Here is a 22,986-nt window from a genome sequence, read left to right as displayed (position 1 = left end):
AAAATTAACAAAAATGAGAATTTTTATTGATTAGAGCGCATTTTTAATAAATTTGAATTAATTAATGTAAAACTAATCAATTTAAATTTTTTTAATTCCTATTTAATTTAAAATTTTCTTTTTGTTTTTAGACGTTAAATGATGATTTTTTTGAACTCAAAATTCATTTTAAAAAATAAAATTTAAATTTCCCAAAATATAAATTTTCATCTAAAAATCAAATTGAGCAACAGAGACAAATTTCACAATTTATATAAACTTCGGATGGACTTTTGTTGCCGTATACTTTTGTTATTTGAAATGCTTTTCATAGTCATTTACAATAAATAAATAGAGAGATGAAAAGAGACTGAAGTTGAGGAACAGGTCATGGAATTCATAAAAATCAGAAATCATGCAGTAAAATAATTGTATCAGATTTCAATGACTCTTCAATTGTTTGCTTTTGATTTTATTTTATGCTCGAAAAGAAAGAATTTCTTCAATGCATGAAAATAATAGTGAAATTGACGAGAGTGGCGAAGTGTAAATAAATAAAGTCAGGCACGATGACAATCAGACAAAGAGTGAGACGTTGAAAAATGACCCAAATACTTCAATTTCAGTCAATTTATGTTGTTTTATTTTCGTACAAATTTTTTTTTTGCGATTTGACCCAGAAAGGACAGCCACGAGAGAAAGAGAAAAATAGCTTCCTGCCTGCGCGAATTTCGCCTACAAACCTTATAAATTGCAGTTTTACACTCAAATTGCTTGCTTCGCGGCAAAGAAAAAAAGCCGCTTTTTATGATTTGATTACCTCGCTCACCTACATATGGCCCCTTATTCACTTATGCTCTCGTTGTTGCAGTAATCAATTAGAAAAAACGTCATAAAATTGATTAGAGAAGAAAGAAAGTTTAACCGCTTTTAAGAACTTTTCGAGTCATAAATTGTTGTTAAATGAGCAGCAAAACTTCGTTCTTCAACAGTTTGCGTGAGCATTTATGAACGATTAATCTGCCGGCGGATAAACGTTATGGGATTGAGCACACTTTTGATTTGCATAACGAACGATTATGGGTTGTGCCTTGTTGTTATCATTCCACCGGCAATTTAACGGTAACTTTTGATCAAGTAGCTGCGATGATGATGACGAATAATAATAATAATTTTCTGCAGCGATTTTCTCTTAAACCATGACACCAAAGAGCTTGGTACCAATTTTATGGCTGCATTGCGTACCAAGCTCTGTGGTTTTCTATTGCTTTATTTGTAAAAAAAAGTTTCGTCAAAAAGTGTATATGAGTATAACAATTGGTCCAGAAAAAGAAGGCTTAGAAACGAAAAATCCATCCTGAGACTTAAGCATTCGTTGGCTTCACATTGGTATCTTGCATCGGCAAGTCTTGGGCATGCACAGACGTGACATTTTCCTGTTCGGAAACTTGCCGCTCGCGATACAAGATGACATAATAGGAGTTAATTGTCACCAACACGTACCAACAAATGATGAAAATCAGTATGGCATTAAATCCAGCTAGAGCCGAATCAAATGCAAATGATGTGAAAATGCGAATGCCAAATATGAAGACGACTGCTAAAGCTGACCAAACGTAGACTGCGAAACATTCGAGGCTCTGCTTGTTGAATCCAATGAGAAGCACAACGCCGAGGATTCCGGCGACAATTGTCAACGCCGTTAAAAAGACGTATTCTCCACTTTGGTCATCGTCCGTGGCAAAAACGTAGCCCAGCAATGACAGGAGTCCGATAAGTACTTGAGCGAGTGCGAGAAAAATGGTTCCGCTACGTAAATTTACGCAATATAGGAAGTTTTCGACCTGAAAAACAGTTATCTAGAGTCATATTCAAACAAAATTAAATATTAAAAAGTGTCAAACCTTCGGTAATGCAAGTGGAAAACACATTTTGGCAGCTTTTTATCTCAGGATTTCTGTGCGAAAAGTAAATAAACTAAAAATTTCAACAGGTAGCGATGCAAAAGGGTTTATTTGTGTCAAACTTGAAGAATGAAGAAGAAAAAAACGTGGATTCTGCGCACAATTTCTGTCCACCCCCCACAAAGATGCTGCCATCAATTTGTTCACTTGTCATTAAAGCAACACAATTTCTTTCTCCAACAGTTCCATATTTGGGACCGCATTGCATACACACGACACATTTCGATTGTTTAAGCTGTAATGCACGGCGGTCATGGTCGAGTCGTGTTATTATGCATTTCTTCTTTTTTAGCGTGTTCGTAATAACCCGAACAACAGCAATAATAATAATAAGAAATTAGAATTTCATTTGCAATCAATGCATGTAATCTCGTTGTTTGTGTCATGAATAATACAGAAGAGACGAAAAAATAGTCGCTAATGCTCCACTTTGGTCGAATTTGCAAGTTGTAGAGATGGAGACACGACGATATTGTCAACCTAAATACTTTTAATTTATTTAAAATTTAGTTGTTGAACAAGAAAAAGTAGATATCGAAACCAAATCGATCACGTATTTGAACAAATTATGTTCGCTCATTGTTTCGCGTCCTCTATTCGTTCTCAAACAAAAAAAATTATATATATTACGAAGACCTAAAAATTCCATCAGTGGACCTTAGTAACGAATATGCAACAAGTGTCGAATGCGCCCCTGTTGAATGTTACTTGTTGCACTTCTTGCCGACCTTATCAGAAGCATCAACAACTTTTGAAGGTTTCCAAGTCCCTTGTTTAATCGATTGGCGTCCTTTTTTGAATTTTAACAGGAAGATTTTTCGCTCGTATTTTAAAATTCATTAAAAATGGTAAAAATTTATATTTTTTGACCAAAAACGATTCAAAATGTTCATAAGCGTTTTTTCTAGCCGCCAAAGAAGAAATTGTCGAAAAAAGAGAAAGCTCGTCTCGAGGCTGAGGCAGCCGAATCTGCTCGCCTTGAGATGGAACGCGAACGCTTGCGAAAGATTGAAGAGGAAAAAGATCGTCAAGTGCGTGAAAAAAGAGAAGCTGAAAAGCGTCAATACCAAGAAGTCATTGAGCATAAGCAACGAAAGCAGCAATTAAAGGACAGTATTGAGTATTTGCTGAAATTGAAGCAACAATGTAAGGAAATTCGTCGTCAGGAGAAAACAGAAAGAGAGGTAATGTTTGAAGTTCGGTCTCTTTCACTCATTTCAATGACCTTTTTTTGTTTCCTTCACAACTTGTTGCTTCTGCAACCTTGACACAGTGGACTCAATTTATGCGTTGCACGGGACAACCAAACACTTCTGACCCATGTGACTTGCGGCAGTACATTTTTATGTGGAAACAAGCGATGGAAAAGCGAGAAAAGCAGGAAATGAATTGGTTGCTGCACACAAATGCTCAAAGTGTCTTGACGCAAGATCAAACGATCCCAAATATGTCGTATGAGTTTCTGCGATCGAAGCAACCGATTTTGGGAGATTATTACGCGCAACGTTTAACGGAAGTTTTGGGCATTTTGAAAGAACTTGACATTACAATAACGGAAGAAGAGTTGTCTGATCGAATTATGCAGGAATTACATGAGTTACAAGCCACATTGAGATTAATGGTGTCGGATTTTTTGAATGATTTTTCGTATAAGATTTTATTGAACGTCAAAAGAGACATGGAGTGAGTTGAATTTTATTTTTTATGAAAATTTTTGTTTAAAAAAAATCATTTTTAGTCTTGAAGGCTTAAATGTCGCTCAACATAAATACAACTCGGTTCACTTCAAAAATCAAATTTATACGACGATTGACATGCCGCAACCCATTATCTTGAATCCCAAAGAAAAAGCAGCACATGATGGAAAACACATCGAAATAAATTTCGTTGATATCGGAGTGGAAGTTGTGCTGCCTCCAATTATAAAATGTCACTATTCAGCAATACGAGCTTTATGGGTGGATTTTGATCATTACAGTGATTATTGCATGACGATTGATTTGCCGTATGTAGTGGATTTCAGTAAGAATATTCGTCAAACGACAAAAGGAGAGTGGAAAAAACGCAAAGAAGTGTTAAAGATGGTGCTTGAGGAAATATTATCTGACAAGCCGGCACCTGAAGAGAAGTTACATTGATTAAAACGAAAAGTTTAAACCCAATTTTGAGTATCTAACCTTTTTTTGTAGCCCTGATGATCCGGAAGCAAGTGTGGCTCCACGCGATTTAGATGTCGACAAGATATTCACAGATTATGAGGATGAAATTCGTCGCGAAGAACGCAGGAAAAAGGGTCCAGAGAGTCTAAAATTAAAAGAAACCGAAGTTAATCTCCGAAGTCATCGAATAACGGGCGGAGTGTATCACTTTGACTATGTCGAGCAACCGCAACAACATGTAAAGCTAGGTCCAAAAGCATATCTGCGTACATTGCCACAGCCAGCAAAGCTGGTCATGAAGGATTGGCATCAATTCTATGTTCCTCCCCCAGTACCAGAGCCTGGCGTTCGTCGTTTACCCGAAGAAATTGAAGCAGAACTGAAAATGGTCGAAGAAAATTTTGATAAACTTTGTCTCGTAACGCTTCAATTACCGGAAACGATCTTTTGGTTCGAACCTCCAATCGTTTGTCGCTGGGAACCGATTACTTCAAACGACGATTTGCTAAAGCGACAAGAAACGCGATTCCGAAGAAAGAAACAACCACCTGTGAAAGTCGTGGAGGACTTTAATTTGTTGGAAGTTCCGTGTAATAACCAATTGCAAACACTCATCGCTCAATTTGTCATTCCAAAGATCCCAGATGGGTATGGTGTGAAAATAAATCGATTGGATCCGGAAACGTTGAAAAACGCCAATGGAACATCGCCTGTTTTGCAAGATGTCGAAATCAGTCCACAACTGAGTAACTTGATCTATGAAACACGTTCGCCATCGTTTTTACATCCTGGTTGTGGTACGAAGCGAATTCTGCAAGTTGTTTCGTCCAAAGGCTATTCCGAGTATTCCGAGTCGTTCAATAACGAAGGCAGCGATACTTCCGAGCTAAAAGAGCAGGAACCTATAAAGGAAGAAGTTCAGGAAAATGTTTACATGTTTTCAAAATTCATGCAAGATTTGGATGAATTGATCGAAAGTAAGCGTCCAATTTTTCAACGAAAAATCGAGTTTGAAGAAGTTGAGCCAGAAGCAGAGCCCGAAGAGGAAGAAGAAGAAAAACCGCCAGAATTGTCGGAAGCGGAATTGGCCCTCTTGAAATTGGGTGGTGATTTGGATTTTAATGCAGCACTTTTGATGGGAGGAGGTGCAGGAAGTCATTTATTTCAGAAAAAAGAAGAAGAAAAGGAACCTGATCCAGAGTCTGAAGAAGATAGCGAAGACGATTATGACGAACTTGTTGAAGATCAACCGTAAGAATTTCTCAATTTTTTTACAAAAAAAAATATTTATCACCTCAATTTTAGTCGTAAAGTTTTTCGAAGCAAGAAAATTCGTGGTCGATGGATCACAGATGACATTCACGACATAAAATACAACGAAGATAAGTTGCAAATGCAATTCAGAATTGGAAAATTGGGAGTATATGCGATGGCTTCTCCTCGTTATAGCAACATTCCCTTTCAAGGATGGGATATTAAACCAGATTTGAAGAAGTAACTTACTTTTGAGTGTGTTTTTACGTCTACTAAATATTTTCTTTTTTTAGTCCTGGCACGTTAATATTTTCGATAACTGCTTCTATCATGACTGCTGAATTTTCACTCAGTCCCGAAGGAGTCAAATTGAATGCCATTCAAGGTGGAGCAACTAATGCATTACAAGACCACATGAATACTTGGTTTTCCATTCGTCAAATGATCAAAGTTATGCGTGATGTGTCGGCAGATATTTTCCCGGACGATGACGCTTTCTACTATGTGGATGGCTCCTGCGAGAAAAACTCTTCGATGGAGTATCACTTGTACAATTGCATGGGTACCATGATCGCTACCCATAACTTTGCCTGGTCTCGCTGGAACACGCATGTCGGAAGTCGAACTTGTGTCATTTTGATGCGTGAAATTATCGAGCATCGCAAAATTCCGCATTTTTCGACGGTGCACGTAACACCGCTCAAGGCGTGCGTGGTTGACTGTACGGAAGTTGGTGCGGCATTTTCTTCGCAACCTGTCGCTGGAATGGAATATTACGCGGACTTGCATCAACTGAACCAAGCGATCACTCAACCTGCGTTATTGGAGAAGCAAGAAAAAGTTGATCCACGCTTGCGGGATAATTTTATACTTTGGTTTAAGTCTATTCGACCACTTAGTTTCTCATAAATTCGTAACGATTATCTCACTTTATTGGACGAGTAACGAGTGTTAAGTAAAAATTTCACTTGTTATTACGTGGAGCCATCATTTCACAGTCTCATGATCATAACGAATAACAATTAAACGTCGGTTTTATTGCCGATTGTATTTTTTTTTACTTTTATTACAATTAACGTGCACACAAAACAATTTTAGAAATGAAGTGTTTAAATTTACAAAAATCAGTAGAGGAACATTGGTAATTACGATATTCATAAGCACCAGCATTAAACACCAAAATAAAGATTACACTTTAAATACGCAATAAATGAGTATTTTTCTAAAAATCTTAATATTCTTGCTTGCCTTGAAATTAAATTTCTAAAATTTTTACCTCATTAACCGTTAATTAGTTGTTTTTCTTTCAATAATGACGATTATTATTTTTTTTTCTTTACAGAAATTTGCATCATAAGCCACAAAAAAACAGCCAACAATGAATCGCCGTCGTCGTCGAAATACTTTGCTGCTACTACTATTGTTCTATTCAATTCATGCCGTCTGCGCAAATAGGTCACCGTCGAAACTCCCGCAGTCCAAGCCGAAAAATAGCTTAAAAAGTATCCATACCGATTGTAATCGTGAACATTTCCACATAAATCTCGACTTGGGCAAACCATTCAAGGGAATCGTCTTTGCGAAAGAATTTTCCGATGAGTGTCGTGTCAAAGGTAACATGACTTCGACAGTTTCCATCACACTTCCGACGTCGTCTTGCGGAGTACGAATGATTCCCCGCGAAAATGACATGATGGAGATGGCGGTGCGAATTATTATTCAAATGGACGGTAAATTGAGACAACAAGTGGACATGGAGAAAAATATTCGGTGTATTTTACCATCTGACATGATGGGAATGGAAGTGGAAGGCATGATGGCAAATGTAATAGAGAAAAAAAGGTAAAATTTACGAAAAAAAAAATTTGATTGCCAAAGACCGGTCTCGAACCGGTGACCTTTGCATCTTCAGTGCACTGCTCTCCCCCTGAGCTACTTCGGCTTGTGTTTTACTACCAGACAAAACGTGTATTTGTGTTGGAAGGAACACGTGTTTAACGAATATATTGAGTGTATGAATGTTACTTGGTAGTATGTACTACAGAAAAATGTCGGTAAAGCAGATTTTTATATAGTAGTATTGAATATGTGAAATTTTATAGAGAAATTGAAATTTGAAAAAAAAATCATGACTTTACAATTTTTTTATTCAATCAAAAAGGTTGATTAATTTATTTTTCATAATAATGAAAAATATCAGATTTATTTTTTTTTTCTTCGCTCATGTTTGATTTTTCTTCATGATGTAGAGTTAGTTTTCACGTCTGGTGACTGTAAATATTAAAAATAATTTATTAAAAAGTTGTGAGAATAAATATTTTTGTTACTTACTTTCAACTCCAGTCTCATAAATTGAGCTCGTCCAGTAACCACCGCATTTGACCTTCTTGTCGGCGCGGCAATCAACGTTGCAGGACACTTTGTCGTCCAATTTGGGCCATTTAGTTACATCGGGATAGTCATTTCCGCAGAAGCACTCGTTGCCGTTCTCAGCGCCAGCGTAGACAAAGCCTTCCTTGCGACAAGCAGCAATACAATTTTCAACGGAAGTTCCTTCGCCCAAGAGAATTGGTTTCTTCAAGCTGCGTTCCCAGGTGTCTTTGAAGCAACCAAGGTATTTTCCAGCGGTGTGTTTAGGAGCGGGTGTTGTCGTGGTTGGTGGAGGTTGCGTGGGTTGAACAACTGGTGGTGGTTGAACAACGGGAGGTTGAACAACGGGAGGCTGAACAACGGGAGGTTGAACGACATACGGAGGATCGACGAGGAATCTTTGTTGTGGTGGAAGAACGTATGGAGGATCAACAAGGACTCGGTTGTTCGTTGTCAAGGTGTTGCAGATGGTTTGTTGATCGTGACGTGACAATTGTTGGAAGTTGTACAAAGCAGTGCGGAAGCAGACAGTTCCTGTTGGCACAGTAACCAATTGTGGTGGGTAGGTTGGTTGTGGCGGATACACGGGATAGGTTGGGTTGACCGGGTAGGTTGGTTGCGTTGGAGTTACTGGTTTTACCGGGTAGGGTCTGACCAACAGCTCTTCTTGGCTTTGACCAAGTGTAGAAGTTAATGCTGCAGCAAAAACTGCTAGGAGTACAAAGAACTTCATCTCGCTTGTCGACGTAGGAACTTCAAACGATTGGAAATGACTGTAGTTTTTCAGTCAGAATCCATTCCTTTTATACGAAAAAAATGTTGACATAGTGCATTGATAAGAATTTAAATAAAAATAGTTCAATGAACTATTCTTTGTCATTTTGGGTTTTAGATGATAAGAGCATGTCACACATCATTCAAATCTAAAAATAAAATCAATTTTATATTTATAAATGAAATAACGAACAAATATATCAAAAAATTATTCATCAAGTTTGGTCTTATGACATGAAAGAAATGAGAAAACTGATCATTAGCCTTCTTGCCAATAAGTGCTAATTTTGACTTCGAAAAGAAACAAGATAATTTTCTGAATAAATTTAATATTTTCATTTTTTGTCCCATGAGGATTTTCTCGAGGGGGGGGGGAAATAAAAAAAATAAATATTTTTGAATTTTTTGTTTGTAATTTTTAACGTTTTTAGACGTTAAACGATGATTCTTAACATTTATATAATTTTAGATAATATAATTTTAAAATTTAAACTCAAAAGTAAAGAAAAATCAAACAAAATCTCCACAAAATAAAAAATTTTGAAAAAAGTAAATTTGGTCACGTGACTTTCAAAAAAATGTTTTTCAATATTTCAAAAGAAAATGTCTTAATTAAGCGAATTTTTTTGGTTTTTTGTATGATTTTACCATAAACATTACTTTTTCATGATTTTTTAATATAAAAATTCCAAGAAGTGTCAAAAATATTTGTTTTTCATATTTAATTTTTATTTTTCCCCCTGAATTTTTTCGACAAAATCGGAGGGGGGGGTGACAAAAAATGGATAAATTAAATTTATTCGCCTAAATAATTTATAAATAGAAATATTTTTGGTCATCAACTTCCATTGGAGTCCCATCAGGTTGAACAATGTAAACTAAATTAAAAAAAAAGTTAATTTTTTTTACAAAAAAAAAAATTAAAATATACTTACTCTGGTTTCCTGTTTCATAAACGGATGATTGCCAAACGCCTCCACACTTGACACCCGGTTCGGCTCGGCAGTTAACTTGACAGAAAGCTTTGTCATCTAACTTTGGAAATTTCGCTACATCTGGATACCTGTTACCGCAATGACACTCGTGGCCGTTTTCAGCTCCCGCATAAACGTAACCATCACGACGACACACAGCCAGGCAATTTTTCACAGAATTTCCCTCACCCAAAAACGTATATTTTTTGAACATTCGTTCACCGGTGTCTTGAAAACACCCAACGTACCGATTTGCGGTGTGATTGGCGCGTTGAATGGTTATAGATTTACCATCAGAAGATGTTGTTGTTGTTTGTCTTTGACGAGAATTTGTATTTGTATTTGCATCATCTGTGGAACAATCACAATCTTTGGCATTATTATTATTAGTATTACTAGTCGAAGTATCGATTGTTTTGCAAATAAATTGTTGATCACTGGGTGAAAGTTGATTGAACTGATTTAATGCAGTTTGGTAACAAACCGTTCCTTTGACCTTCTTTTGTCCACATTCACAGGTCGAAATTGCAAACACAATCAACGATACTGCTGATAATAGCACTTTCATTGTTTTGCAGATGAAATTATTAGAGACCCAACAATTTGATTTATTGATAATGACTGATCAAGTGATTGAAATTTCTTCCCTATTTATAGCGAATTTTGAAAAGTGATAAGAAATTTGCAAAAAAAAAAAAAAAAAAAAATTTGCTTGCCAAAGACCGGTCTCGAACCGGTGACCTTTGCATCTTCAGTGCACTGCTCTCCCCCTGAGCTACTTCGGCATGTATGTATGTGGGTGTCCCGTTACCATATGGAAGAGATTACGTGAAAACTATGCTAGAAATAGAATATTATATTATCAATTAATTAGCATATTTTTTTGAAACATTGATAACAAATGATTTAATTTAATAGCGAGTATTGAATATTAATTTTTTGTGTTTTACAATTGTTTTTGCTTGTAAAATTTTTACACGATATCGAACATGATAGTTTTTCTAATAATTATGATAAATTAAAATTTTGATATTAATTGTTTTAAGTTATTCACAACATAAAATTTGATAATTTGCTAAAAAAAAAAAAAACAAAAAAAAATTCGCTTGCCAAAGACCGGTCTCGAACCGGTGACCTTTGCATCTTCAGTGCACTGCTCTCCCCCTGAGCTACTTCGGCCTGTGTGTATATGTGTGTCTAACGTCAAACATATCAAACGTATATTATTTCACATGCCGGTATGTTTCATTACGTGTCAATATATCGCTCTCGTACACACTTTTGTATTGTTGTCTCAAACTCAACGAGCTTTTTTCTGTTTACAGGAACGGTCGTATGAGGAACGAAGTAAATTTGCCCGCGCCTCGTGTCCGTGTCTGGCTCGAATTGGGAAGCAGCAACGGTGCAGGAGTTGTTGAAGTGGGTCAAGCAACTACTTTGGGCATCAGAGCTCTGCTGCCTGGAAACATTGGAGCAAAAGTCGTGGATTGTAACGCTCTCGATGGCTTAGGAGAAACATCACAGAAGCTATTGGATGATCGCGGATGTCCAGTTGATGAGCAAGTGATGCCTGCATTGCTTGTAAGACAACGACCTGCTGAAGAGGGATGGTCCAAACCTAATGAAGATGATCTGGTCGAGAGACTTTTTACATCAACATTCCCAGCATTCAAATTTCCTGACAGAGAACGTCTTCACGTGCAATGCTCCATTCAACTTTGCAATGGAAATTGTCCTCATGTAAGTATTATTTCGTAAAAAAAAATAAAAATTTCATTAATTTTTTAACTTTAACCAGGTTGACTGTAAGAGAAACGATCCATTTGTGATGCCATCCGAGAAGCAATTGGCCAGAATTGAAGTTTTTAATTCATTGGCAGTTAGTGCACCTCAAATTGAATTAGACCGATATCTACAAAAAGATTTAAAGGAAGATGGTAATATTAGTTTTGTGAATTTTTTTAAGAGAAATTTTATAAAAACTTACATTTTTAGATGAAATTCGGGCGCGTCGTCAAAAATCCGAAGGTGTGTTGTGTCTTTCTTCATCAAAGTTGGCAATGGCATTTGCTGTTCTTGGATTAATTTTCTTGTTGGCAATGATTGTTGCTGTTATTTGTATGCTAAAGGCTCGAGTGGATCGCAAAAAGGCTGCGCAAGAACGTGGAAGTATATTCTCATCGGGTTCGAGTACCCAAAGTTCTCACACTCTCTCGCATCCACGACAATTTGGTACGAAGCTTTTGATCCCCTATGGATCTGGCTCGCTGCCATATGGACGAGTTTACTAGAAATAAGAATTAGCTTTAAGATTTATTTATTATTTCTGTTTTAAATCTAAAAAAGACTGAGCTTTGTTCTGTAAATTTTAAGTACTTTTGGTGCTTGGATCTTTCTTCTTTGGTGCTGGTCTTTCATTGAAAAGAAAAAAACTCGAGATATGAGTTTTTTGGGGTTTTAATTTTAATTTTATTAGATAAAAGTTTATAAGTTTAATGTGATAAAGATAAATAAATCAATTTTATGAATAAAAAAGACTTTCTGCTTTGAAGAAAACGATTATTTTTTTTGAAAAAGGTCACATTTTGATACGCCTCGTGAACCTCTATGTTATACGTTGAGACGCTTTGTTATATGCATATAACAGTATCAGTTGCAGCCAACTCGAATTATAACAGTGATACTGTAAACAATTACAATTCTCAGAAAATTGTTTTTTTAAATTGCAAGAATTTTAGTGTTTTATTATGTAAAATTGCGTTTTTGTCATGGATAAAGTGGTAAATTTGTGTTTTTAATTGAAATAACTAAAAAATTTATCGAAAATCATTAAAATAGTAATAAAAAGTCGACGCCCCAATTTCGCATTTTTTTACTGAATACATTTCTCTCCATTGCAGATGGAAATTTACAAGAGATACGATTGCACGTATTGCCAAGAAGAGATTACGGGAATCCGAATTCATTGTGCCGAGTGTTCGTCCGACTACGACAGTTGCTTGCTTTGTTACACGAGTGGAGCTGAAATTGGCGAACATGAATCCGATCATTCGTACCAACTTATCCCGATTACAGCACCGTCTGTAGTGCCTCCCATCATAAAAGGTCCACCAAATAGATGGACTCCTGCGGAAGAGATTCTCTTGCTAGATGCTGTCGAACAATTCGGGTTTGGGAATTGGGAAGATATCGCACGGCACATCGAGAGTCGAAGTGCGGAAGAAGCAAAGGAAAAGTACATTGAAAAGTATCTGGAGAGCGCCATAGGACGTCTCACATGGGGTCCCGAAGCCGAGAAACGACCAGTATTAATTGATCACACATTGAATGACGATATGGGACCATTAAGTCCATATTACACAAATCGCCTCCCATTGTTGGACATCACGCAGGAAGAGGCAACTCACGTTGGCTACATGGCGAATCGCGATGACTTTGAGCGAGAATATGACACGACAGCGGAAAAACTCGTTTCAGTTCTTGCTTTGGATCCGGATGACGAGGAAGAAGATCTGCTGCTGAAACTCGCACAAATTGACATATACTCTCGAAGGATCCGTGAGAGGGCCCGAAGAAAACGTCTCGCAAGAGATTATCAACTTGCTGCCAATTTCTTCCGTGGCTACATCAAACGAATTCGTCAATCACGCGATCAAAGAGAGTTCCGCGAGCGTTTGCGGACATTCGCACAATTTTACACGTGCAACGAGTTCGAACGTCTTGTCAATTCGTTAGAACGTGAACGAGCACTCAGAATTCGGTTGTCCGAATTAAACCGTTATCGTTACAATGGAATCACAAAAATCGACGAGACTTTGCATTTCGAACAACATGTTGCCACATACCAGCGTTACACGGGACCCTATGGTCATGGCAAAACGCATTGCGGAGTAATTGGTCCGAATGGCGAACGAATTCCCGGAATTTGGCGTCAAATTTTCATGGGACAACCGAGATTGCGAAGACTGCGTCAAACAACACAACATGCCGAAATCACATCATCACCTGGTGGCTCAGCGGCAAGTCGACGCAAGAAACGACGAAATCGCCTAAAATTCCATCGACCAAAGAATCATGTTGCGCATCGCAGACCAGGACTGATCCGTCGACTGATTGCCCATTCAAAACTTTTGTGTCGATAAATTTTTATTTTACTTAATTTATTTTACTTTTGTCGTGAATAAAATCTTTTTTTTTACGTAAATTAACTGTTTTCTCCCGGAACAATTCGCGTCCACTTACTTCTGTCACATTTCGATGCCTTTTGATGTTGCACCAAGTGTTTCTTGCATCCGTAGTCTTTGAAACAAACATCGCATCTGTACCGAATGCCGATATGAACACGTTCGTGGTGCTCCTTCAAATAGCCTTTATCCATGAAACTAACGTCGGGGCATAGTGGACATCCGAATCGGATTCCTTCGTGTCCTCGCATGTGACGACGTAGCTGCTCTTTTCGTTTGAAAGCGGCCGAGCAAACGGAACAAACGTAGTCCTTGACATCGGAATGTACTTTCATGTGTCCGCGCAAATAGTGGATTGACTTGAAACGAGCGTCACATACCTCACAAATGTGGTCAAAATCGGCTTGATGCATTTTCAGATGGTGATTGTATGATGCTTCAGCCTTGAATCGTTTACCACACGAATCGCATTGGTATCTTTTCTCCTCGACATGAACTGCCTCCATATGCGTTTTTACTTCTCTTCGAGAACGATAGAATTTCAAGCAAATCGTGCACTGGAATTCTTTGATATTCATGTGAACATGTTTGATGTGCACTTTTAGAGCTCCCTTTGTTTTGAAACCCTTTTGACAAAAATCGCAATAACACGAAATTGTCGCATTGTGCACCGTGTTAATGTGAACTTTCAAATTTTGTTGCTCCTTGCCGCAATACGGGCAAATTTCTCGCGGAATTGGCACGTCACTGTGGTGATTTCTCTTGTGTTTAGCAACGGAGCATTTTTCGGTGTAGGTTTTGTTGCAAATATCACATGCGTAACGTGGACGATTCGGGTCTTTGCGATTACTAAAGTGGACTGCCTTCAAATGAATTGCCACTCGATCGCGATCTATGAACTTTTTCGGGCAATGTTCACATTCGAAACCTCCATTTTCAACTAAAAAAGGATAATGAAGAAATATTTAAAATTCTTCTTACCGAAAAAGTTTAAAATTGACTTACTTATGTGCTGTTTTTCGTGTTCCCTTAAACCTTCGACGACAATTTGCAAACAAAACCGACATTGGAAACGGTTTGCTGGAGTTTGTGGTGGTGCTTGGTTCGATCTTCTTCTCTTTACTCGTACTTTAGACTCTCCTTCTCGCTTAATACCTTCTTTCTTTATGACTGGACTTTCGTTTTCGTTCCAATAAAAGTCTTCATCTTCCTCCTCGGCACATTCTACAATCATTTGCTCTTCATTTTTCACAGCCATGCTAATGTTCAGCACCTTTTGAGCTTCATTTGCTTCACATCTAAACTCGTAAGCCGCAAAAAGTCGACTTTCGCAATCTCTGCAGAGAATATTAGCTTGACTTTTTTCTTCCAAGTAAATATCGGTGATTGTTGAAAACATCTCTGTAACTTTTATCGTTCCTCGATAAAGTGCAAAAGTAATATCGATGGGGTCATCAGCGACCTGCAGACACACTCTGCACAAAAGGGGGGTCATTTTTCTTCGGAATTTTAAGATTTAATCTTCCAGAGCTTCAAAATTTTGTTTTTGTTTACGTTTCTAATTTTTGACAGCTAACCAGGGGTGGACTGGGACACAAAAAGGTCCCCGGCATTTTGAAAAAATATTGAAATATTTACCGCTTGAATGAAAAAATTGTTGAAAAATTACAAATCAATTTTAAGTTAAATTTTAAAATCGACCCAATCTCACATTATTTAAAGTCGATTTTAACTAAAATCGATTTTAGAGTTTAAAACCGATTTTAAGGAGTTTAAAATCAATTTTAAGGGAAATTTTAGTACATTTTTGTTCTCAAGAGGGCGAATGTCGTTTGAATGTAATTGAAATGTCGTTAAATTTTTTTCAAAAAAAATTTTGTCATATTCGAATTTTTTCAATTAACTTATGTTTATATTTGTGAAAAATTGCAAATATTAAAAGAAAGTGAAAAAGACACATAAAAAATAAAAAAAAAAATTTTCGAAAAAAAAATTAAATTTATAAAAAATTGTTTGAAAAATTTTATTTGTCTTTAATTATCGATTTACAAACAATAAATCAGCCCAAATTAGCTTTTATTTGCAAGAAAATCGTCTTTTTTATGACTTAAAATCGATTTTATCTCCTTAAAATGGCAAAATCGCGATTTTAAAATTTTCACTAAAATCGATTTTAAAAACCCATTTTAACTATGTGAGTATGGCTCAAAAAGTTAAAATTGATTTTAAAGTCCCTTAAAATCGATTTTAACTATGTGAGTATATGGGCGTTATTAATTATTTTGCACTGAATAATTTCAAATTTACCAAAAAATTCTAACTTTTTGCCCCATGTTCAGCCATTTGCCTGGTCCATCCCTGGTGCGAACAAAACAATAACAAACGGTTAAGTGATGCTGAAGTAAAAAAAACCTCTCAAAATCAGCTTAAAATGACAAATTTACCGTGTCGTGTTTGCCTCAATGTACCTCCAGATCAGCAATTCATCAACTTGTTCTCTCAGGAATCCCAAAATCAGCAAATGACTTGGTTGGAAATGTTTACTCTCGTAACTGAAATAGCAATGCAAGACGGCGACAACAGCATTTTGTGCCATAATTGCCAAAAACGTCTGCAGGAGGCTTTCCAATTCAAAGTTGATGCCCAAAATGCAATCGCTCTTTTGGAAACGATTATGCCTGTTGTTGAAGATAAGAACGAAAATGTGCCTTTACCACATAAAGAACCACAAGAAACTGAAGTAAATCGGAAATCTCGACTTACAAACGAATATGGAACGTTAAATCGCTTCCACTGTCGCTTTTGCTTGCAGTACATCAAAGGAAGACTTCGGGACCACGAAGAAATTCACATTTCTGAGAACGGCGGATTGGAATGTTACTATTGTGGGAAGAAATTTCGTACGCGAAAACTCGTTCTGGAGCATTTGCAAGGCGTCCATTTAACTGACAAGTCAGATCCGAATCGCATCCGTTACGCTTGTGACATTTGCGGGAAATCCTATTCGGAAAAAGGCTCCCTACGCAATCACAAGAGAGACAAACATTCGGAAAATCCGAAAATTGTGCCGAAAAAGATTTGTCCTTATTGTGGTGAGCCGAAGAAAGACATGTTGAAACACATTGAGCTGGTACATTCGAACAAGGAGATTACGTACGCATGTGATTCCTGTCAAAAAACTTATCGCAGTAAGGAATCTCTGAGAAATCATCAAAGACTGACACACGAAGGCGCGGAATACAAGTATCAATGTCCGGAATGTTCAAAATGCTATAAAACGAATGGAGAGTTGAAAAGTCATATGAGTAAGTTTTGATATGTTTCTCTTGTTTAAAGTGAATTTTCACACTTTTTTCATATCTTAGATGGCGTTCATGGCGAAGACCAACAACTTCCATGCGAAACATGTGGAAAAATCCTGAAATCTCAAACCACGCTTCGTTTTCACATGAAAATGCATCGTGCGACGTTAGATTTTCGTTGTCCGCAGTGCAATTTGGGCTTCAAGACGAACGCATACTTGCTAAAACACATGAAAGTCCATTCGGATGCCAAGGACTACGTTTGTAAATATTGTCAGATGGCCTTTAAACACAGCGGAATGTTGTCAAAGCACGTGAAAATGCACACCGGTGAGTTCCTTTATTGTGATTTATGTCCATCGGAGAGCTTCATCGACGGATATGCCTTGCGATTGCATAAGGAGAAAGTGCATTTAGGCATAACATATCGGTGTGATACGTGCTCGAAGGAATATGGTACGCGGAAACACTTGAAACAGCATCAAAATGCACAAGGACATGATTTGACAAGGTGGACCAGAATTGTGCCTGAAAATGTTGTGGAATGCAAATAAATATCGGTATTAAATAAATAAAAATTTTAACAATTTATTTTTAAGACGAATTACCATTTAATATTTTCGTTCTTTGACCCGTTCTTTGAAGAGAGGAGATATTTTTTTTTATTTTTTCTCATATGTAATTATAAAAAAACGAACTGACATTTGCCAAAATAGGAATTTTTAAAGAATTTTCATCATTTTTATAATTATCTCCTTTTAATGGCCTCAAGATTTTTCAACACTACAATCGTCAGTAGGAATTATTTTTGTAAAAAAGTTAACATCATGATTCTGTGATTTTTGATGTTGCCGTAAATGTTTTCGATTTTGGTAGATTTTTGCACAAGTATCGCATCTATACCGCACACCAAGATGCATTTGTTCATTATGTTCCTTCAGTGAAAATTTATCGTTGAATTCCGATTTTGGACACAGCTCACATTTAAACAGATCTCCATTGTGTTTTCTCAGATGTCTTGTAAGTTGCCCACTTCGCTTGAAGCTCATCGAACAAACGGTGCATTGGAAGGTTTTAACATCGGAATGAACTTTCATGTGTGACAACATGTAATGTTTTGTCTTAAATCGCGCATCGCAAACGTCGCACTTGAAAAGAAAGTCCGTTTGATGTAATCGCACATGCACCCGGTGACTTGCCTCAGTCTTGAACTTTGTGCCACACGTCAAGCACTCGTACTTTTGCTCAGTCGTGTGAACGCTTTTGATGTGAAAATCCAATTCCGTTGAATTTCGATAGTATTTCATGCAGATCGCACATTGAGCTTCTCTCACACCCAGATGCAAATATTTCAAGTGATTCGTGAGGGCGGCTTTACTTTTAAATCCTTTTCCACACTGGTCGCAATAACAGCAAATGACATTTCGATGCACCGAGTCAATATGTTTTTGCAAGTGAGCTGTTCTTTTGCCACATATCGGACAAATTTCCTTCTTTTTGAGGCGGGGATTATCACTGTGAATGTCTCGTTGATGTGTGCGCAACGAACTTTTCTCCGAAAAACTTTTCTCGCAGATCTCGCATTCGAATCTAGGTCGATCGAACTTATTTCGAAAGTGAACCACTTTCAAATGCTCTACGATGCGTTTCCGACTTGAATATTTTTTGTGACAGTGATGACATTCAAGTCCCTCATTTCGTGCTAAAAAGAAAAAAATATTAAATTTAAAACTAAAACAAAAACAAATTAAATACAGATATTTACTGATATGCAATTGTTCATGAACAGATAGCTCTTCTGTGACAAACTGAAGGCAATAACGACAAACTTTGGTATTTTGCTCTCTAATAGGCATAGGATTCTCTTCTAAAGTTTTTGCATCTTCGTCATCTTCCAAATACTCTACGACAAATTCTTCTTCCAAGTCTTTTAAGCTGTTTAAGACACTTTCGGATTGCTGAGCTTGCAAACGAAACTCGTACCAGTCCAACAACCGTGTTTCACAAAGGCGGCAAAGGAATCCTTCGTTCAAAAATACGTTTGTGCAGTCCACAAATATGTCAACTAATGGGATTTCATCTTTGTAGTATGAGGCACTCATATCAATGAGCTCTGACGAGCTCTCCAGACAGGCTCGGCAGCTAGTTTCACACATTTTTTCTGTGTTTTAAATGTTTTTTTTTTTGTTTTTGTCGATTCTTTATTGACAAACAAAATTAATTTCTCACACTGGGTCATCACTGTGTGACAGAATAGAGGTTTTGCATTGGGATTAACAGGATGCCAAAAAAGTACGTAAGACTTTTTTTAGTTTTATTCTATAACAGTTTTTTCAGGAAATGTAGAATTTGACCCCTCGTTGGGTATTCTAAGGGTGATAATGGGAAAATTGGTGAAAGAAGCGTCTCAAGTCTTTAAGAGCTAAAGTCAAGTCAAAGAACAAAAACACATACATACCTTTTTTGAGGCTTTTTTCCGAATTTTTCCTTACCACGAAAAAGGTCTTCTATGAGTTGTACCGGAAAATACCTGAAGTTTATGACGAAAAATTGGATTCTTAGAGCTTCAGTAGATATTCGAGAAGGCGAGTCTGAAATACACCATGGAAAGAAAAATCAAAAAATCAGAGCCGAGACTTCAGTTTAAAGACTTCCGTTACCGATCAATTTAAAAAACGTTTTCCTTTAATTATTTAATTAAGGATGTTGCACATTAATTAGACCTATCATCTATGACATACTTGCTATGGAGAGCAAATCACAGTGATAAACGAAGCGTCTTATATTTTAAATATATAGTTCAAATCAAAATTTTATTATTATTTTCTTAATTATTTTAAGCTACCAATTCAAATTTTGGACAAAAATTATAAATTTGACTTAAATTAATGCTTAAAGTTCGTCATCAAGGATAATCAACCTGTTGAATTATGTAGTTAGGTATGGCAGTTCAATGAGGACAAAAACCTTTTTTAAAAGACGTTTTCTTTTTTGATCATTGATATTTTTTTTTTTTTTCTTACTGATAAAAGGACACTCTTATCATCTATAAAAATCAATCAAATGCATTCGAATGAAAGAAATGTGTCACTTTCTTTTCGAATAATAAATTTCAATCTGTAATGCATTGAGTGAATATCGCGAGAGATTTGTGCTTTTATGTTCTTGAAAATGATGTATTTGCCACAAAAGAGAGATAAAGGTGAATTAGGTCGCAGATAGAAGACTGTCTTTCCCTATTTATAGACTAATGCAAGTTTATTGTTGCAATGTCAGTTACTTTACAGAAAAATAAAACAAACAAAGCGGGAAAAGTGCAGAAAAATAAACATACACAATTTCATAGGATGCATTATTTACATTTTTCTTCACGTTTTACAGAATTTATGAAAGGCGTATCTGCCATTCGCATCTCTCTTTCATTTCCTTTTCAGCGCAATTTTCATGTAAAATTGCTCACACAAGCAAGCAAACACTTTTCTATTATTTTTAATTTAATAATCATAATGTTGTTTGTAGAACAAACAGCAAATAATGAAGGTGACATGTAACCTATGCAACTGAGAGGGGTAAAAGGTGTTGCAAGTCTGGTGCAATAATATAAAACAAAGTGCATCAGATTTATTTAACATATGATATACGTGAGCGTGTGTGCGGCTTTTCTCCAGAGAACAAGTACATACAATAAAAGGAGTGTATATAAGTTCGGATAACAACCTGTTGAATTATGTAGTTAGGTATGTGATTGAAACATCACAGTGATAAACGAAGCGTCTTATATTTATAAATATATAGTTCAAATCAAGATTTTATTATTATTTTCTTAATTTTTTTTAAACTACCAATTCAAATTTTGGAAAATATTTTTTTTATAAAAGAACACTTAAAATAGGACGAAAATTATAAATTTGACTTAAATTAATGCTTAAATTGACAAACGTGGAATCGTTTCCTCGTCGTAGGCGAAGCTTCCATCAGCCAGCCTGACAGAGCCAAGAGACATTGACATTGAGTTGCACTGTTTGTGGATTTTAGCAGCATTTCTGTCACCAATCACACTACAACAGTGCTCTCTCCAGTTTGCTCTCTTGGCTCTTTGGAGTTCTGCTTTGAACTCTTTTCTCTTGCTCACAAAGCTTGAGAAAAGCGCTTGCGCAGTCAACTCGTTGCCGACTTCAGCTCTCACTGCGTTCCATGCTCGTCGCATGCTCCGCCTAGAACACTTTGATTTGAAGCAAAAGTGAAGTCATTACTTCAGTTCTGTTTTAATAAAATACCGCGTAAAGATTAGAGTTTTTGTCACAATCAGTACCTTAAAATTAAAGCTATTTAGCACAAGAAGACAATCCACAAATTTAATTTTTTTTTTGTTTAGATTTGTATTTTATCAGAATTTTATCAGTTCATCCCATACAAGTCATTTGATTTTTTATTTGCCTAATTTATTTCAACCTATAAGTAGAAAATTCGGAAAAAAAAAATAAAATTAAAGATAAAAACGAAAAAAAAGATATTTTTAGTTCACTGTGTTACTTACTCGTGAATTTTGCAATAAGACAAGTTTAGCTATCATTCTCCATTTTTGCAGGAATTGGACTCTTGAGACTTGAACAAGGAATGTCAATGAAAGTTTCTGTTTCTGCTTTCCAAAGAAAGTTTCTTTGCTCTAAACATGTTTGTTTTATTTATTTAAAAAATCGATCAAGTAGGTAGATCATGTATTTGCTCACCTTTCAATTCCATGAATTGAAGCCCCTTGCAAAAGCTATTAATAACTCTTTGTTTCAATACATTATGTATAGTTTATGCAAGTAACACAAGCTTTTCGCTTCTCATCAAGTTTACTGGAAATTCCGCATATCAATTCCAATTCATTGAACACACTGAAGTGAGCAATTACAGAGATTTAATTTAGTCGTCGTTGTTGTTCTAAAAAGTAATTTAAAATGCAATTTTATCGTCTATTGTTCGCAAGTGTGAAATTTTCGCCGTCGCAACGAAATCATGACCCACATCGCATGTGGTTGGTGATCCTAATCTAATTAAATCCTTTTGTTTTGTTTACAGGCACAAAGATTATTATACAAAAAAAAGAAGGACACGAGCATATCAATGCTTATGTATTTCTCCCTTAACGGCAATAAAATGGTCATTATTAAATTCTCTCTGATTATCTATCAGTGATGGAGCATCAATGCGTACAAAGATAAAATTAAATAAGCAATCAGCTGATTATCGTGTCATCTAATATAATATAATAAATGTGGAATAAATGATTATTATTATAGCGCAAAGGAAAGTAAAACGGGAGATGATTTAATGGGTGTTTATGTGAATTTGAGTTTGTGTCACAAGCTTGCGCGGTAATATAATTCACCTGTACAGCATCGTTAATGAAACTTTTAGTGAGAGCAAAGTAACCTTTTCTACACGCATCCATCGCACATACATTACAGACTGAAATTGAGAGAAAACACAACGCAACTTAAGCCTAAATCTTATCATTTTCATCTTACCTGCGAACATGTGTATGGACTAGCTTTGGATTAAGTTCGTTATTTAAAGTAGCATTTTTCTCACATGCAATGTCCTCGCAATGCATCTTTTCTGTCAGAAAACATTAAATGTTTGCAAACATGTAGCAAAATATTACTACTAATAAATATAGAAACAAATTTCGGGCTGGCGAACGAGCGACTCAGGAGAACATCAACACACAAATAGAAGAGAAAAGTAGTAGTCAAACACACGAACGCACGTATAGGAAAAGCGTGCAGTAGGCGATACGATACAATTTGTTGAATTGCCTGCCTCAGACACAAAAATTGAAATAAAATTTCAGTCTCTGTCTAGACGTGGTCGTGTATAGATCGTGATAAGCAAAGAACAAATGCATAAAAAAATTAAAAATTATCAAAAAAATAGTTAAAAATATTTTTTAAAAAAATTAATTTAAAAAATAAAAAATAATTACAAAAAAAATATATTCAATAAATGCTAAGTGATATTTATTTTAAAAAATACAA

General features: G+C 36.2%; 7 protein-coding genes and 3 non-coding genes across 11 annotated transcripts; 4 read left to right on the top strand and 6 right to left on the bottom strand.

Annotated features, from left to right (window-relative positions):
- Positions 1-1,184: 1,184 nt before the first annotated feature.
- LOC134827269 (uncharacterized) lies at positions 1,185-1,999 on the bottom strand. The gene is made up of 2 exons (XM_063839849.1): positions 1,884-1,999; positions 1,185-1,823 (listed from the first exon to the last, which is right to left on the bottom strand). The coding sequence occupies exons 1-2, from the start codon at positions 1,908-1,910 to the stop codon at positions 1,344-1,346; spliced, it is 507 nt and encodes a 168-aa protein (XP_063695919.1). The 5' UTR covers positions 1,911-1,999; the 3' UTR covers positions 1,185-1,343.
- Positions 2,000-2,613: 614 nt separating this feature from the next.
- LOC134837499 (dynein axonemal intermediate chain 7 homolog) lies at positions 2,614-6,265 on the top strand. The gene is made up of 7 exons (XM_063852880.1): positions 2,614-2,700; positions 2,852-3,127; positions 3,217-3,626; positions 3,682-4,071; positions 4,133-5,353; positions 5,408-5,596; positions 5,650-6,265. The coding sequence occupies exons 1-7, from the start codon at positions 2,614-2,616 to the stop codon at positions 6,263-6,265; spliced, it is 3,189 nt and encodes a 1,062-aa protein (XP_063708950.1).
- A 469-nt stretch (positions 6,266-6,734) lies between these two features.
- Positions 6,735-11,765, top strand: LOC134837498 (cuticlin-6). The gene is made up of 5 exons (XM_063852878.1): positions 6,735-7,198; positions 9,598-9,641; positions 10,835-11,214; positions 11,273-11,420; positions 11,470-11,765. The coding sequence occupies exons 1-5, from the start codon at positions 6,735-6,737 to the stop codon at positions 11,763-11,765; spliced, it is 1,332 nt and encodes a 443-aa protein (XP_063708948.1).
- Trnaf-gaa (transfer RNA phenylalanine (anticodon GAA)) lies at positions 7,227-7,298 on the bottom strand. Its single transcript has one exon. It is a non-coding gene; the product is annotated as a tRNA-Phe (tRNA).
- On the bottom strand, positions 10,188-10,259 carry Trnaf-gaa (transfer RNA phenylalanine (anticodon GAA)). The gene has a single exon. It is a non-coding gene; the product is annotated as a tRNA-Phe (tRNA).
- Positions 10,582-10,653, bottom strand: Trnaf-gaa (transfer RNA phenylalanine (anticodon GAA)). Its single transcript has one exon. It is a non-coding gene; the product is annotated as a tRNA-Phe (tRNA).
- Positions 11,766-12,137: 372 nt separating the features above from the next.
- Positions 12,138-13,616, top strand: LOC134827992 (transcriptional adapter 2B). 2 transcript variants are annotated; one of them, XM_063840914.1, is made up of 2 exons: positions 12,138-12,254; positions 12,375-13,616. In XM_063840914.1, the coding sequence occupies exons 1-2, from the start codon at positions 12,243-12,245 to the stop codon at positions 13,614-13,616; spliced, it is 1,254 nt and encodes a 417-aa protein (XP_063696984.1). In that variant the 5' UTR covers positions 12,138-12,242. The 2 variants fall into 2 exon arrangements, with proteins under 2 accessions (XP_063696984.1, XP_063696985.1); XM_063840915.1 differs by having other exon boundaries at positions 12,164-12,311.
- A 7-nt stretch (positions 13,617-13,623) lies between these two features.
- On the bottom strand, positions 13,624-15,218 carry LOC134827989 (zinc finger protein 501-like). The gene is made up of 2 exons (XM_063840910.1): positions 14,664-15,218; positions 13,624-14,598 (listed from the first exon to the last, which is right to left on the bottom strand). Exons 1-2 carry the CDS (start codon positions 15,151-15,153, stop codon positions 13,679-13,681), a joined length of 1,410 nt encoding a protein of 469 aa, XP_063696980.1. The 5' UTR covers positions 15,154-15,218; the 3' UTR covers positions 13,624-13,678.
- An 811-nt stretch (positions 15,219-16,029) lies between these two features.
- On the top strand, positions 16,030-17,557 carry LOC134827990 (zinc finger protein 501-like). The gene is made up of 2 exons (XM_063840912.1): positions 16,030-16,963; positions 17,024-17,557. The coding sequence occupies exons 1-2, from the start codon at positions 16,090-16,092 to the stop codon at positions 17,512-17,514; spliced, it is 1,365 nt and encodes a 454-aa protein (XP_063696982.1). The 5' UTR covers positions 16,030-16,089; the 3' UTR covers positions 17,515-17,557.
- Positions 17,478-19,153, bottom strand: LOC134827991 (zinc finger protein 26-like). The gene is made up of 2 exons (XM_063840913.1): positions 18,726-19,153; positions 17,478-18,662 (listed from the first exon to the last, which is right to left on the bottom strand). The coding sequence occupies exons 1-2, from the start codon at positions 19,114-19,116 to the stop codon at positions 17,728-17,730; spliced, it is 1,326 nt and encodes a 441-aa protein (XP_063696983.1). The 5' UTR covers positions 19,117-19,153; the 3' UTR covers positions 17,478-17,727.
- Between the last annotated feature and the right edge of the window lie 3,833 nt (positions 19,154-22,986).

Source organism: Culicoides brevitarsis, chromosome 1 (assembly GCF_036172545.1).
Source record: "Culicoides brevitarsis isolate CSIRO-B50_1 chromosome 1, AGI_CSIRO_Cbre_v1, whole genome shotgun sequence".
Taxonomy (NCBI): Eukaryota; Metazoa; Arthropoda; class Insecta; order Diptera; family Ceratopogonidae; genus Culicoides; species Culicoides brevitarsis.
This window is presented reverse-complemented; position numbering and strand designations above follow the sequence as displayed.

Bases quoted from the DNA above. Each gene is read 5' to 3' on its own strand.
- LOC134827269 (XM_063839849.1), bottom strand. From the start codon at position 1,910: ATGTGTTTTCCACTTGCATTACCGAAG. The intron at 1,824-1,883 runs GTTTGACACTTT...ACTGTTTTTCAG, and splicing joins TTCCACTTGCATTACCGAAG to GTCGAAAACTTCCTATATTG.
- LOC134837499 (XM_063852880.1), top strand. From the start codon at position 2,614: ATGCAACAAGTGTCGAATGCGCCCCTGTTGAATGTTACTTGTTGCACT. The intron at 2,701-2,851 runs GTTTCCAAGTCC...CGTTTTTTCTAG, and splicing joins AGCATCAACAACTTTTGAAG to CCGCCAAAGAAGAAATTGTC. The intron at 4,072-4,132 runs GTTACATTGATT...CTTTTTTTGTAG, and splicing joins AAGCCGGCACCTGAAGAGAA to CCCTGATGATCCGGAAGCAA.
- LOC134837498 (XM_063852878.1), top strand. From the start codon at position 6,735: ATGAATCGCCGTCGTCGTCGAAATACTTTGCTGCTACTACTATTGTTC. The intron at 9,642-10,834 runs TTTTTCACAGAA...TAAATTTGCCCG, and splicing joins GACGACACACAGCCAGGCAA to CGCCTCGTGTCCGTGTCTGG. The intron at 11,215-11,272 runs GTAAGTATTATT...AACTTTAACCAG, and splicing joins GCAATGGAAATTGTCCTCAT to GTTGACTGTAAGAGAAACGA.
- LOC134827989 (XM_063840910.1), bottom strand. From the start codon at position 15,153: ATGACCCCCCTTTTGTGCAGAGTGTGTCTGCAGGTCGCTGATGACCCC. The intron at 14,599-14,663 runs GTAAGTCAATTT...ATCCTTTTTTAG, and splicing joins ACACGAAAAACAGCACATAA to TTGAAAATGGAGGTTTCGAA.
- LOC134827990 (XM_063840912.1), top strand. From the start codon at position 16,090: ATGACAAATTTACCGTGTCGTGTTTGCCTCAATGTACCTCCAGATCAG. The intron at 16,964-17,023 runs GTAAGTTTTGAT...TTCATATCTTAG, and splicing joins AGAGTTGAAAAGTCATATGA to ATGGCGTTCATGGCGAAGAC.
- LOC134827991 (XM_063840913.1), bottom strand. From the start codon at position 19,116: ATGTGTGAAACTAGCTGCCGAGCCTGTCTGGAGAGCTCGTCAGAGCTC. The intron at 18,663-18,725 runs GTAAATATCTGT...TTTTCTTTTTAG, and splicing joins TCATGAACAATTGCATATCA to CACGAAATGAGGGACTTGAA.